Source organism: Pteronotus mesoamericanus, unplaced genomic scaffold (genome assembly GCF_021234165.1).
Source record: "Pteronotus mesoamericanus isolate MK-2021 breed Mesoamerican mustached bat unplaced genomic scaffold, CSHL_Meso_final contig_1193, whole genome shotgun sequence".
Classification (NCBI taxonomy): domain Eukaryota; kingdom Metazoa; phylum Chordata; class Mammalia; order Chiroptera; family Mormoopidae; genus Pteronotus; species Pteronotus mesoamericanus.
Window position 1 is genome coordinate 3,178,955 of NW_026555039.1, and position 12,651 is coordinate 3,191,605.

Consider the following 12,651-nt stretch of genomic DNA (forward strand, 5'->3'; position numbering starts at 1 on the left):
TCATGCGCCCTCTTCCCTGCACCAGAGTCGCTCCCACCAGAAAAGCCCACAGCCCACCCCGTCCCAGAGGACACATCCCTACAAGAGCTGACTCCCAGCAGCCCCTAGGGCAGGTGGGCCCCAGGGGCTAGGGGTCCAGCTCCGGTCCCCTCCGGGCTGCCCCCAAGACTGTGAGGCTCCCCCAGGGAGGATGGGAGGGCCCAGAGCAGCTGGGTCAGGGAGGCCTTGGCCTGGTCCAGAGCCCTCTCCCTCGCCGGCCACAGTCCTGCGGGAGGCCCTGACCGCAGGGCGGCAGAACCCCGTGGCTGCCAGGATCCGAGGACGCAAGCAGACGTGGTGGCAGTTCCCTCCTGTGCCCTGACAGTTGCGTGTCCGGACCATTCACAGGCCACGGGCCCCTCCTGCACACCCTCCCCGGGCCTGGCTGGGGCAGCAGCAGCACCCTGCCAGCGCCCACCCCACCGCGACCCGGCCGTGCTATCGGCCCCAGGAACCCTGCGTCCCTGGGTGGCACGGCCAAGAGAGGCCGGGCCGGTCCTGGCTCTCAGCCTCCTCCGCCCGGAGCCCTGGACTTCCTGTCCCACCCAGCTGGGCCTCTGCTGGCGGGCAGGCCCTGGGGAAGCTGCAGGGCCGTGGGGACCCAGACGCACCCTTTCCCAGGCCCCAGCAATGACAGAGTTGGGAACAGGGCATTTTACCGAGGACACCACGAAGCCACAGGACCCGCGGGGATGGGACGGTGCAGCGCCGCCCACGGGCCACATGACAGTGACGCGGCGCCGGTCACACGCCACCGATGCGCACACACAGCCTCACCCTCGGCACGGGCGGAGCCAGACACAGGAGGCTGCACATGCGGTCACATGAGCACCTCAAACATTCTCTCATTCAACAAGCATGTACCCACGTGGGACCACAACGTCGGGGCCTGGGGCAGGCCCGGACTCCGCAGGGACTGAGCCACATCCCGGACCGCACCGCCGCGGGCGGGGCTGGGGTCAGCTCTGGGGGCGGGGGTGACAAGCACGGGCTGGAGCCGGCTCGCTGGTCACTCACATCACACGTACAGGCTGACACACTCAAACGTGGTGCACAGGGTCACACGCGGTCACTGTTGCGCGTGGTCACAGGCAGTCACTGGTGGTCCCACCAGAGCCCTGCCCCTTCCAACCCCCCCACCCCGGGAGCCCCAAAGGGACTGGGACACCAGGGTCTCCCAACTGCCCCTCCGCATTTCCAGGCGCTCAGGCCGCGTGGGGAGGGTCAGGCGTGCAGGCTCCCGGCGAAGCTACTGTCCTAACCGCAGCCCCTTCCAAGAAGGAGGCCGGCCTTCCTGGGCTCCGGGTCTCCTCGCGCGGCTCCAGCCGCGCCCGGCGCGGGCACACAGGCCCCTCACGTCCCGAGGTTCCGCAGGTCCTCGGCCCCGCCTCCGGAGGTCTCCGGGGTCCGGCCGCGTCCCCGAGGGCTCCCGGCCCCGGCGGGGACACCGCCCGGTCCGCATGCAGTCACCGGTCTGGTCCCACCCCGCGACGCCGGGACTCACGCCGCGGGCGCTGGAGCCACGCGGGTCTTGGTAGTCGCGCCCTCCCAGGGGCTCACGCTGGGGGACGGGGCCGCCGGTCACTTGGTGATGCCCGCGCGGACCCCGCCCACTCGCGCAGGCGCAGCCGCTCGCCCTGGAGGCGCCGCGGCGACGCCAGGTGTTCGAACTCGTACTGCGCTTCAGGCTGCGCCGTCCGCGAGCGCTGCCGCCGCACCCGCTGGATCGTCTTGGGGACGTCGATGACGCTGTCCAGCCCTGGGTACCGGCTGCTCAAGATGGGGCCGTGGCGCCACGGTGGGGCGGGGCGGGCAGGAGGGGCGGGGCCCATGGGAGGAGTGGGGCAGGCGGTGGGGCGGGGCTGTCAGAGGGGCGGGGCTCAGTCGGAGGGGCGGGGCTCTGTCGGAGGGGCGGGGCTCTGTCGGAGGGGCGGGGCTCTGTCGGAGGGGCAGCTCGCCCTGCTCTCGGACGACGTCCACCAGGACGGCAGCCACAGTGATGGTGCCACCGCGTCCTATGCCGGCGCTGTGGGGACCGACCGCGACGCCTGCGGCGATTCGCAGGGCGAAGCCATGGCCATGTCCCTGGTTGCACATGCAATGCCCGTGTGGCCCTTTCCCGCCTCCGGTCGCACCTGCGCTGCCTGGCCCCGGCCTCGGTCGCAGCTGCCGCGACCGCAGTTGCCCTCGGTCGCGGCTGCTGCGCAGCCGCAACACCCGCACCAGGAAGCTGCCCGTGAAGCCACCCGACCAGGGGCAGGAGGTGGGAGCCTGGTGAGACTGGGGGCCATAGCCTGGCCAGGTGAGGGGACACAGACCCCCACGCAGCCAGAAAGCTCCCAGACACAGGCGGAGACAGATAGACCCTCAAGGACCTGAAGGCCAGGCAGCAGCCCGCCCAGGCCAGTCACCATCGGCCGGTTCCCACCTCCGTTCCTGGGCCCGCTGGCCCCTGGCTTGCTTCTCTGGGCCCGGTTCGCCTCTTCCAGGAAGCCGAGGATGCCGGCAAGCCCGGTGGGGACTCTGCAGTCTGGCCGGGCTGAAGCGCTGGTAATGCTCCCTTGTGCGCGGTGGTGACTCCTGGGCGGGGCCGGCAGGTGAGCGCCCCCAGGCCCTTCTGGGCAGTTCCCAGGTGGGGCTGGCCTCGGGGTCAGAGCAGGCGCTGCAGTGACCCCGGGGTGGGAGAGGCGCAGGGGACACATCGCGAGGAGGCAAGCTGTGGCCAGGAGTGATCAGCAGGGCCAAGACCGAGCTGGAGGGGTTGGAAGGAAAAGATGGGGTTCAGGGCTGGGGGGCACAGATGGCCCCCTGGTGGCCCAGCTGCCTGGGGAAGGGACGAGGGAGCAGGTTTTGGGGGCAGTGAGTTCTATTTGGGAAGGAGCAAAGGTGCGGGGTCTGCAGGACCCTGCACTGCCCTAGAGGACTGGAACAGACACAGGCCCCACTGGCCTGCAAAGGGGGCTGACGCTGCTGAGATGGCCCAAGAAGAAACTGTGGGGGCCACGTGTGCGAGAGGCCACCCTGGAGCAGGGCGTCTGGGCCTGGGGCTGAGAGCGGCCGGGCTGTGAGCACCGCCCAGCGGAGCCCCAGCCAAGACGGCGGCCACTGAGTTGAGCGAAGTGGAAGCCAGCAAGGCCAGTGGGGTCGGGTGGAGCCAGGTAGGACCCTCCTCACCCCCAGAGCAGACCCGGCCACCGTGACTCTGGCTCCGAGTGTCCAGACGCCCCCCAGGCTCACCGGGTCCGGCCGCCACACCTGCAGCCCCGCACACACCAGCCCTAGGCCGGGCAGCCTGCCACGCTGCACCCAGGTGCCCAGCCGTACTCGGGCTGCCGTCAGCTCTGGCCGGCATGGCAAACACTGTATCAGTGGCGCTAGGAGGCCCCCAGCACCCTCGCCCTGTGCCCGGCGGGGAAACACACACACACACACACCCGTGAATACACAGGGGCCCTTGGGGGCCCTTGAGGGCCCTCCGCACTCCCAGAGCTTCCTGAAGACTGAAGCAGCCAGGCTGGACCAGCCACCGTCGCACGTCCGGATGAGCACATGGGGCCAGCCGGCCCTCCTCCCCGGCCTCGCCCCACCCCCGGGCGGCCATGACGATGCCATGCGTGTTCTCTTGGTGCACCGTGGTCAGGAGGCGGACACCCTGACCTGCAGACAGCTCTGGGTGACGGTGTCCGCCTTGCCCAGTCCATGAAAGGGGGTGGGGTCAGCTGCCGGCTGTTTCCAGGGCCAGAGGACAAATGCAAGTCTATGCAAATGACACACCAGGAAGCCCCAGGTGGCCCACACAGCGTCCCTTCCACCACAGGCTGGGGAGGGGCTCAGAACCAACATGTAGTCCAGTCCCCTCTGAGGACGCCTTGGGGGCTGCCACACCCCCTTCCCCCAAGTATCTCCTGTCCTGCCAAGGTCCACAGCCTGGGCCCTGGCTCTTCAGGGGCAGCTGGCCAGGCGCACGTGCCTCACGCACCCCACACCGAGGGAGTCGGCACCAGGTATGCGGTCGTCCACACCATGCAGGGCAACGGGTGGCGTCAACTGGGAAGGGAAGGTGCCACTTGGGTCTCCAGGTGAGCAAGGGGCCCGGCGTGCGAGAGGGAGCCTCACACCTGCGGTGAGAAACGACCCCTGCCAGCCCCCGCCCCAGGCCCTCCACGGGGGAGGGTGTTGCAAGGATGTTGTCTGGATTCCTGGGCCTGTTCTCTGGCCGCTGCCCTTCTGTGGACACAGAAGCTGTCGTTCTTGCGGCTGCAGCACCTGGCAGGACGGGAGGCTTCAGCCACAGCGGGCCCTTCCCCAGGGCCCACCACACCCCCCTCCACCCCCGCCCCACACCCCGCCCCTCGAACTCCTCCCAGAAGCCCTGCTAGGCCTTCTCAAGGTCTGTGGCCTGGCTGAGCTCCGGCCTGGGCGGGCAGTGCCCGCTGCGCCTCATGGCCTTGAGGGGCTGGCAGGAGAGGCCTGTGTCCAAGCTAAGCGGGGCCGCAGCCCAGGCCCACACCCTGCCCCTCGGCCGCCCTGCGCCCCCGTCCCCGGGGGGGCGCGCTGTGCTGGGTCCCTTGGGCCCCGGGGTGAGCAGCCTGCTCCGCACCCCCGGGGCTCGCCTGTTTCCGGGGAAGCGCAGGCCCTGACTTCCCCGCTCGGGGTTCTCCTCGCGGAGCTGGACCAGTCCCCTGAGGGAGTCGGAACTCTCCCCGCCTCGCACATTGTGCTTCCGGTCTGATCGCGGGGTGGGGGGGCGGCGGCCGTGAGTGGCCGGGCCACACCCACACGCTGGCTGCCGCCTCCGATCTGGAAGCGGGGCAGGAGGCGGGCGACAGGCGACTGGCGGTCCGCTCGGTCCCGCTGCTTTGTGAGCAGACGGCTCGAAGCCCCCGGCTCGTTCTGACTCGCCCGCAGCAGGAAGCTGCCCGTGAAGCCACCCGACCAGGGGCAGGAGGTGGGAGCCCGGTGAGACTGGGGGGCGTGGCCTGGCCAGGTGAGGGGACACAGACCCCCGCGCCGCCAGAAAGCTCCCAGACACAGAGACAGAGAGACCCGCGAGGACCTCAGGGCCCGGCAGCAGCCCGCCCACGCCAGTCTCCGTCGGCCGGCCCCGCCCCGCCCCGGGCAGGCTCTGCAGGGCCGGGGGTGGCCACCAGGTGGCAGGCTGGTCCTCCGCAAGGGGGCTGGGCAGCCTCCCCAGGCCAGCCCCGCTCCCTTCCCCTGCAAATGCCCCCTCAGGCCTCAGGAGGGAAGCCCAGGCCGGAAGCGCGGACCCCGCATGTCGCCAGCGGGAGGGCAGGGGTGAGGCTGTGGCCACAGGGCCCCCCCCCCCGCCGCGTGCGCACCCCCCGCCGCGTGTAGTGCCATCCCCCAACCACCCCCCACCCCCGCGCTGGCCCGTGGTCACCTGTGTCCTGGGTCTCGACGTGGGTCAGCCACTCATGGTGCCGTTCCCACCTCCACCCTCAGCTTCCAGGACCGTCCCTGGGCTTTTCCGGCTCCTCCCGGGAACGGCCAAGGCCACACCCCAGCCCCTGTCCAGCCAGTGTGCGCACGGTGGTGGGCACCCATCCTCCATGCCCCCTCGGCTCCCCGACAGGCTCAGCCTCACCGCCAGTACCGGCCTGGAGTTGCGGGCGACCAGGGACAGCTCCCCCTCAGCGTGGGGGGCCCCGGGAAAAACACGTCTCCGAGGAGTCAGGGGTCCCAGGGAGGAGGCCACGCTGCGCCGCCCCCCGCCCCCGCCTTCCTGCTCCTGGTTTGAGGCTCAGCTGCCGCACAGGCCCTGGACACCCCGCTGCGTGTTTCCCCACAAGGCCAGAGGAGGACCGGCCGGAGCCCGTGCAGGGGGCGCCCTGCCCCCCCCAGGCAGCATGGGTGGCCGCTGCAAGGCCACCCCCAAGGAGGCTACCTGGAGCGCCTGCTCCACAGGCCCCGCCCCTACCAGCTCCCTGCGGGTCCACGGGGCAGGGGCCCCCTCGCCGGAAGCAGCCCCCACCCCAGCGCCGGGCCCCCTCCGTCCGCAGCCACGAGCAGAGCCCGGAGCCCGCGCCCACCGCGAAGCCGACAGGCCGCAGGCGAGGAGCCGGGCCGGCGGGGCCGGCGGGGCGGACGCAAGCACCTTCCCACGTGTTCAGACTTTATTTCATGGTGGTTGACACACACACAGACTGGGGTTAGTAACGCGACACACAGGCTCCCGCCTTCAGCCCTTGGGCGTGGGGACCGCCACCCCGACCAGGACGAGGGCGCAGCCTGTGGCAGAGGGGGGTGGTCGGCAGGAGACGCAGCGTTGCAGTTTAAGGCCTCACAGCCGCCTCTGCCATCGCCGCGCCGGCCCCGTGGCCCCGGTCATTCTTGAAGCAGGACAACCACTTCCCACGCCGGAGCCGGACGGGTTTGCTGCGCAGCGTCCTCAGCGGCTCTCGGGACAGGGCGACAGCCCCACCGCCGCAGATGCCAAATAAAAGCATCGTGTTAGACACTCTGTGGTTGGCGGTTGCCTGGACATCTGTCCTTGGAAGGGCGGTGGCTGCCCAGGCAAGCAGACATCGCCTACAGCACAGGGACCCGCTCCCTCTCTCGGGGACTGAGGTGTCGGGGAGGGGACGCAGCCACGTCCAGGGGGCTGGGCGGGCGGCCGGGCCAGCTGAGGGTTAGGGGCCTGCATCAGGCCCAGACCTGGCCTCTGCCCTGCAGCACCCTGGGCCTGGTCGACACAGCTGGGGCCGCACCGTGTGGCCCCAACAGTAACATCGTTTCTAAGTCACAGTATCGGCACGGGAGGTCCAGGAGGGGCCGGCCTGGCTCGAGGCTAGTCCTGGTGGGGCTGGCCGCTCCCAGCGGACGGGGACCCGCGCTCCGCGGAGGCCCAGGCGGCCCCTGCAACCCCAGCAGCAGCAGCTTCCCCTCTGGGGCCTCGAGCCTCTCCAGGTGCGGGGTGTGGGTGGGTCCCGACAGGCGGGGAAGCCCGGCCGGCAGGCAGGGCTGGGACCAGGCGGCGGCTGGGGCTGCGTCCTGAGGCTGCTGTCCGGGCCCCGGCTCCACGCCGCCCCTCAGCCCCGAGTTTGTCCCTGCGGCTCGCCTGCCTGGACCGGAGGGAGGCCAGGCCCGACGTCCTTCCAGCCGAAACACGGGCAAGAAAACCATATCAAAAAAGCAACGAGTTTACAAAAATATAAAACGGTTACAGCAGGCGGTGGCGGCTGCGGCGCGGCTCACGGGGCGGGGCAGGGCCGAAGCTCCGGCCTGGTGACAGCGTCCTCCAGCAGGTGCAGGGCCCGGCGCCCCAGCACCACGTCCCGCAGGCAGCCCACGAAGCCCGTGCCGTAGGCCTTGGGCAGGGCCGCGCCCACAGGCAGTTTCGCCAAGCCCCCTGCAGGACAGACACGGTAAGGCCACCCGCTGTGCCCGCAGGGGGACCGGCTGGCGCACCCCCTGGGGCCGGTCGGCGCCGGGGGGGGGGGGGCGGGGCGCCCGGCTGACACGCCAGGCTCCTAGCCCCTCCCCCGCCCGCGGCTGACTGCAGGGCCTGAGAGAGGAGGGGGCGGGCCCCACCCGGGCTGGCCCCTCTGCTGCTGAGTGGGGCCCCTGCCAGTGCGGGCCGCGGGGGTCTGAGTGCCTCCCCGGCCTCCCTCCCCTCACTCACCCAGCCACAAGGTTCCATCTGTGTCCAGCTGCGTGGAGCCCAGTGGGGAGGAGCCGGTCACGGGGGCCTCATTGCCCACCTGCAGGGAGCCTTCCCTCTGCTCCCTGGGGGGATGGCCAGGGTGAGGCTACTGGGTGACGCCAGAGGGCCCACCCTGCCACCTCCAGGTCCTGAGCCCCATCCAGGGTTGCCCCAGGGCCGGCACAAAGTGGCGTTGACCCCCAGGAGAGTGCCTGGTGGCCAGGGCAAGAGGGTGTCACAGAGGTTCGGTTTTGCCGGATGGAAAGGGATGGCCAGGCTCAGACCAGAGGGACATGTCCCCAGCCAGCAACGACCCCCTTTTCAGATCCGAGGTTCTCTGACCATAACTGCTGTGTTCTGGTCGCTGCCCCTCTCCAGAGGCGACCTCGGCTCAGTCAGCGGGCCCCGCCCCCACCGGCCCCCCGTGGCCCGGCACCCCCGGGGGGCACCTCCTGCCGCCGTTCCCGGTGCGCCCCGGGCTCCCAGCTGACCTGTGCGCCCGGACCCGCAACCAGCGGTTGGTGTTGACCGGCACGGTGGAGCGCAGCACCACAGGCTGGGAGCCCAGGTCGTAGGCCAGCTGCAGGTGCCCGTCCACGATGGCCAGCGCGACGTAGTCGGCCCGCTCCGTGGCCTTGCCGCTCCACAGCACCAGCCCCTGCGTGGCCTCGGTGCGCAGGCTCAGCTCGAAGTGGTCCCTCTGCAGCGCCTTCTCGCTGCGGGGCAGAGGGCTGCTGGTCAGGGCCTCCGGGGGGCGCGGTGGGCAAGGCAGGGCACCCACAGGAGGGCAGGGGGACGAGAGACGGACAGAGGGAGGTAGGGCCGGACGCGCAGACGCAGGAGAGGTGGACAGACGGAGGGACAGCTCAGCAGAGACGGAGCGATGGGATGGCGACAGGCAGGCAGCAAGGCCGGGGCGGCGCGCGCTTACCTCTGAGGGGCCCCGGAACCTGCCGCTTCGGGGCTTAGAAGCAGGAAGAGAGGGAGGCAGGTGAGCAGGGGACAGACAGGCTGGAGTGCCCGGCGGGGACCTGCCGCAGCCCTCCCACGTCCCCTGTCCAACCGCGGCAGGCAGGAGGAGCAAGCATCCTTGGAAGATGCGGAGGACCCCGGCCATCCGCTCCGCCCACCGCAGAGCCCCGGCAGTGGCACATGTGCCACACACGTGTGCAGACACGGCTGGCGGGCAGGGCCCAGGCCAGGTGCAGCGTTCCACGGGCGAGGCACGGGGTGTAGGCACGGAAACGGAGCGCTCCCTGCTGGGAGAGGCCCTGGATGTCCCCGCACACACGCGCAAGCAGACACACGTGCACGTGGACACGGTGCTCACGCGGCGAACAGTGGCTGAGGGGGAGGATGGGGGCCGCCCCTCAACACACACCGGGCCCTGACGCAGCACAAACGGCCCCCGCCCCGCCCTCCCCTGGGCGGGGAGCTCGCCTCCGCCCAGGTGGGTGGCGAGGGGCAGGGAATGGCGAGCGAGAGTGAAGGTGGAGGGGGGCCCAGGCTACTTACGCTGGGATCTCATTGGCCAGTTCGCTTGGAAACAAAGAGACAGAGACGGTGAGAGCAAGGGGGGTGCAGGAGGGGGGTGGGCGGCCCCAGCGGGGCCCGCCCCTCGACCGCGGAGCCGAGGGCGGGTGGCGCGGCCAGCGTCTCGCCCTGCCGGCCTGCAGACGGGACGGGGCGGGCAGCGCGGGCGCAGGGCGCGTTACCTCTCCGTCACGGCATTGAGGTACTCGACGTAGGTCCGTCCGTCAAAGGCCAGTGCGTCCAGGCCCCCCGCCGCCTTCTCCATCAGCCCTGAGGGACAGGCGGGGTGAGGGCAGGCCTCGCGGGCCCCCCGCGCAGCCCCAGCCTGGCCGGCAGCGCTCACCCGACTCGCAGTGCAGCCCCGCGAAGCCGCCCGGACACAGGCACTCGTAGGAGGCCTCCCGGGGGACACAGGAGGCCCCGTTGAGGCAGGGCGGGCCTGACGCCTGGGTACACGGGTGGTCTGCAAAGGACGAGACGTCCACCGCCCGCACCACGTGCTCCTCGGTCAGCAGCTGGTGGCCTTTCAGGGAGACCTGGGGGGACAGAAGAAATGAGGGCCACACTCCTGCCTGCCATCTCCCCGCCAGGACAGCCCCCCACAGGACGCCCCCGCCACACACCCGCTGGATGGCGCCATCGAAGCCCGAGGACGCCGCGGCGGCCCGGGCCAGCTCGCTGAAGTCCGGAGCACCCCCCAGGTAGAGCGGCTGCTTCAGGTTGAGGACCGTGTGCGACACCTGCGGGGAGGCGCGGGCTGAGGGCCGTGGAGCCGCCCGCTGGGCAGGCTGCGGACGCTGCGCCCCGCCAGGCCCCCCCGCACCCGCCAGCCTATCTACAAGGCAGTTAATCACACGGACGTGGCCAAGGGGGGGCTTAGTGGCCGGGGAGGGGGCTACTCTAGGGGGGAGGCGGCAGAAGACGGTGCGCAGGGTGAGCCGGGAGACTGGTACCTTGCGGGATTTCTGACATCCGCGGAGCGGGGTAGGGGTTGCAGAGCAAGGCCAGAGAGCAGAGAGCAGACAGGGGCACAGGACAGACGGGAGAGAAAACAGTTCAGTGAGAGCCGCGCGGCAGGGCTGCCACGCCACCTGGAGGCGGCGGCGCAAGAGGAGGAGGAGGAGGCGGCGGCGGTGGCGGCCCACGGCCCCGGGACACTCACCGGGGACTCCCCCTGCACACGGGGCCCGTCGTTGACACGCATGGCGCCCTTGCGGCCGTTCCGCTCCAGGGAGACCCTGGTCCAGGCGCCCAGGGCCACGGGCTCCTTGCTCCTGGTAAGGAGGCAGCACTGTGAGCCCCGCCGCCGGCCCCGCGAGGCGCCCGGGTGCCCCGCCCGGGGTCCCCAGCCTTGTCCCCGACCCGCACGTGCAGCGCACACCTGATGACAGCGGCCCCCTTGCCTAGGTCGTAACGGAACTCCGCGTGGCCGTCGCGCAGCGCCAGGGACACGAAGTCGCCCGTGCCGTCCGTCTTCTGCCCGTTGTACAGCAGCAGGCCGCTGGGGCCCCGGGCCAGGAACACCACCTCCAGCGCCATCTTCTCCCTGGGGCCCGAGGCGTCAGGCGGGGGGCGGGCGGCGGCGCGACGCCTCGGGGGCTGCCGCCTCTCCCCCACCCTTTCTGCCCCACTCACCCCAGGTCCCGCTCAAAAGTGTGCAGGCCTTTCAGCTCCAGGTAGGAGAAGCCCTTGAAGTCAGCCAGGAAGGGCCGGGGACCGTTCCGTTCTGAGGCTGGAGGACAGGAGGGGTCTCACCATCCACGGGGTCCACTGCACCCCCCCCCCACTCTGTGGTCCCCCCGCCTCAACCCCGACCCTGGCCCCAAGCAAAACCCAAACCCAAACGCCTGACCTCCCCCTCCTCCCTGCCCCGAGGCCGGCGCGCCCACCTGTTTGGCAGAGAGCACCCCCTCGTCCCAGGGGGCACTCGCACTTGGCGCCCCCGCCAGGCAGCACGCGGCAGGGGGCTGCCCCGTGGCAGGGGTTCGGCTCACAGGGGTTCTTCTCCTCGGCACAGGTGGGGCCTGGGCAGAGACAGGATGGGGTCCCGGGAGGCTTGAGCCCGGCCCCCAGACACACAGGCGACCCCCCAGCGCCCAGCCCAGGCCCCGCCCTCACCGAAGCGGCCCGGAGGGCACTGACAGTGGAACATGCCGGCCTCCAGGGCCTGGCACGGGGCGCCGCCGAGGCAGGGGTTGGGCAGGCAGGGCTGGGCCCCGCACGCGCCCACGCCGGAGCTTCGGGTAGCAGCCCCTTGCCAGTTGCCGAGCTCCAAGCGCTGGTTGTTGACGTCCAGCAGGCGGATGCAGCCCTTGAGGCCGACGCTGACAGAGGTCCGCGCGAGCACCCTGCACCAGGGCGGGGTCCGCGGTCAGGGCTGCTCCCCATCCCCTCTTTTGGTGCTCGCAGACGGCCGGTCCCCAGGGCAGGGCAGGAGCGGGGCTGAGGGTCCAGGTCAGGACCGAACGTGAGGCCCGTCCCCCTCTGGCGCTCACGTCTGCTCTTGGGGATGCCACCCACAGATGGGTCAGAACCATGATGGGGGGTCAAGGGCCAGGGTTGAGGTCGGGATCACAGCCACGGCCCACGCCCGTCCCTCCAACCCCTCTGCTACTCGGGCAGCTTGGGCCTCCTGGACGGAACCGACATGTCAGAGACCGGGGTCAAGGGCAGAGGTCGGGTTTGGGGCCAGGGCCACCGCCACGCTCCCTGATGCTCACACGGAAGTCTGGTCCTCGGGGACACCACCCACAAAGAGGTCCGTGTCCAGGTTGAGACCGTCAGTGCCGCTGGGGCTCTGGCCCAGGACAGGGGGCTCCCCGTCCACTGAGAGGTTGCCCTGGCGCCAGTGCCTAGACAGCTCCACGCGGTGCCACCGGCCGGGCTCCACGGGCACTGTGCTGGTCAGCACCAACGGTCCGGAACCTGTGTCGAACCTGGGGGGAGGAAGGCGGTCCTCAAAAACAGCCGCAGAGCGCCCGCCCACCAGCCCCCAGCGGTGCCGACCCCCCCCCGCCCGCCTTCACCCTGGCCCCGCCCCCAGAGCGCGCGGCCCCGCCCACCGGAGCTGCGCGCGGCCCCGCCCACCTGAGCTGCACGCGGCCCCCGAGCAGGGCCAGCGCCAGGAAGTCCTTGCCCCGGGCGCCGCCGTTGTAGAGCAGCAACCCCTGCGGCTCCAGCGCGCGGAACTCCAACTCCAGGCGCAGCGTGTGGTAGGCGCGGAGGGTGGGGAAGGCCAGGAAAGAGCGGCCCCCGAAGGATGGCACCGTGGGGCGCAGAGCTGCGAGGCAGGCACCAGCTGGAGGGGCCGCGGAGCAGGATCCCGACCGCCCGGTCCTCCCGGTCCTCCGGCGCGAACGCCCAGGCCCTGGCTCCCTGCGCCCAGCCCCGGTTAGAGGGTGGGGAGCCCAACCCGC

The 12,651-nt window shown here is 71.3% G+C and overlaps 1 protein-coding gene across 1 annotated transcript in view; it reads right to left on the bottom strand.

The window, feature by feature from the left end:
- Positions 1 to 7,250: 7,250 nt before the first annotated feature.
- Positions 7,251 to 12,651, bottom strand: part of AGRN (agrin) — a 29,808-nt gene continuing 24,407 nt past the window's right edge. Inside the window, exons 24-37 of the mRNA XM_054583626.1 lie at positions 12,323 to 12,515; positions 11,956 to 12,171; positions 11,354 to 11,583; positions 11,125 to 11,259; positions 10,871 to 10,967; positions 10,617 to 10,781; positions 10,398 to 10,509; positions 10,189 to 10,200; positions 9,859 to 9,975; positions 9,579 to 9,771; positions 9,418 to 9,505; positions 8,194 to 8,418; positions 7,682 to 7,785; positions 7,251 to 7,408 (exon numbers count right to left, since the gene is read on the bottom strand). Coding sequence (XP_054439601.1) covers positions 7,251 to 7,408; positions 7,682 to 7,785; positions 8,194 to 8,418; positions 9,418 to 9,505; positions 9,579 to 9,771; positions 9,859 to 9,975; positions 10,189 to 10,200; positions 10,398 to 10,509; positions 10,617 to 10,781; positions 10,871 to 10,967; positions 11,125 to 11,259; positions 11,354 to 11,583; positions 11,956 to 12,171; positions 12,323 to 12,515 — 2,045 coding nt within the window. The remainder of the gene's footprint in view (positions 7,409 to 7,681; positions 7,786 to 8,193; positions 8,419 to 9,417; positions 9,506 to 9,578; positions 9,772 to 9,858; positions 9,976 to 10,188; positions 10,201 to 10,397; positions 10,510 to 10,616; positions 10,782 to 10,870; positions 10,968 to 11,124; positions 11,260 to 11,353; positions 11,584 to 11,955; positions 12,172 to 12,322; positions 12,516 to 12,651) is intronic.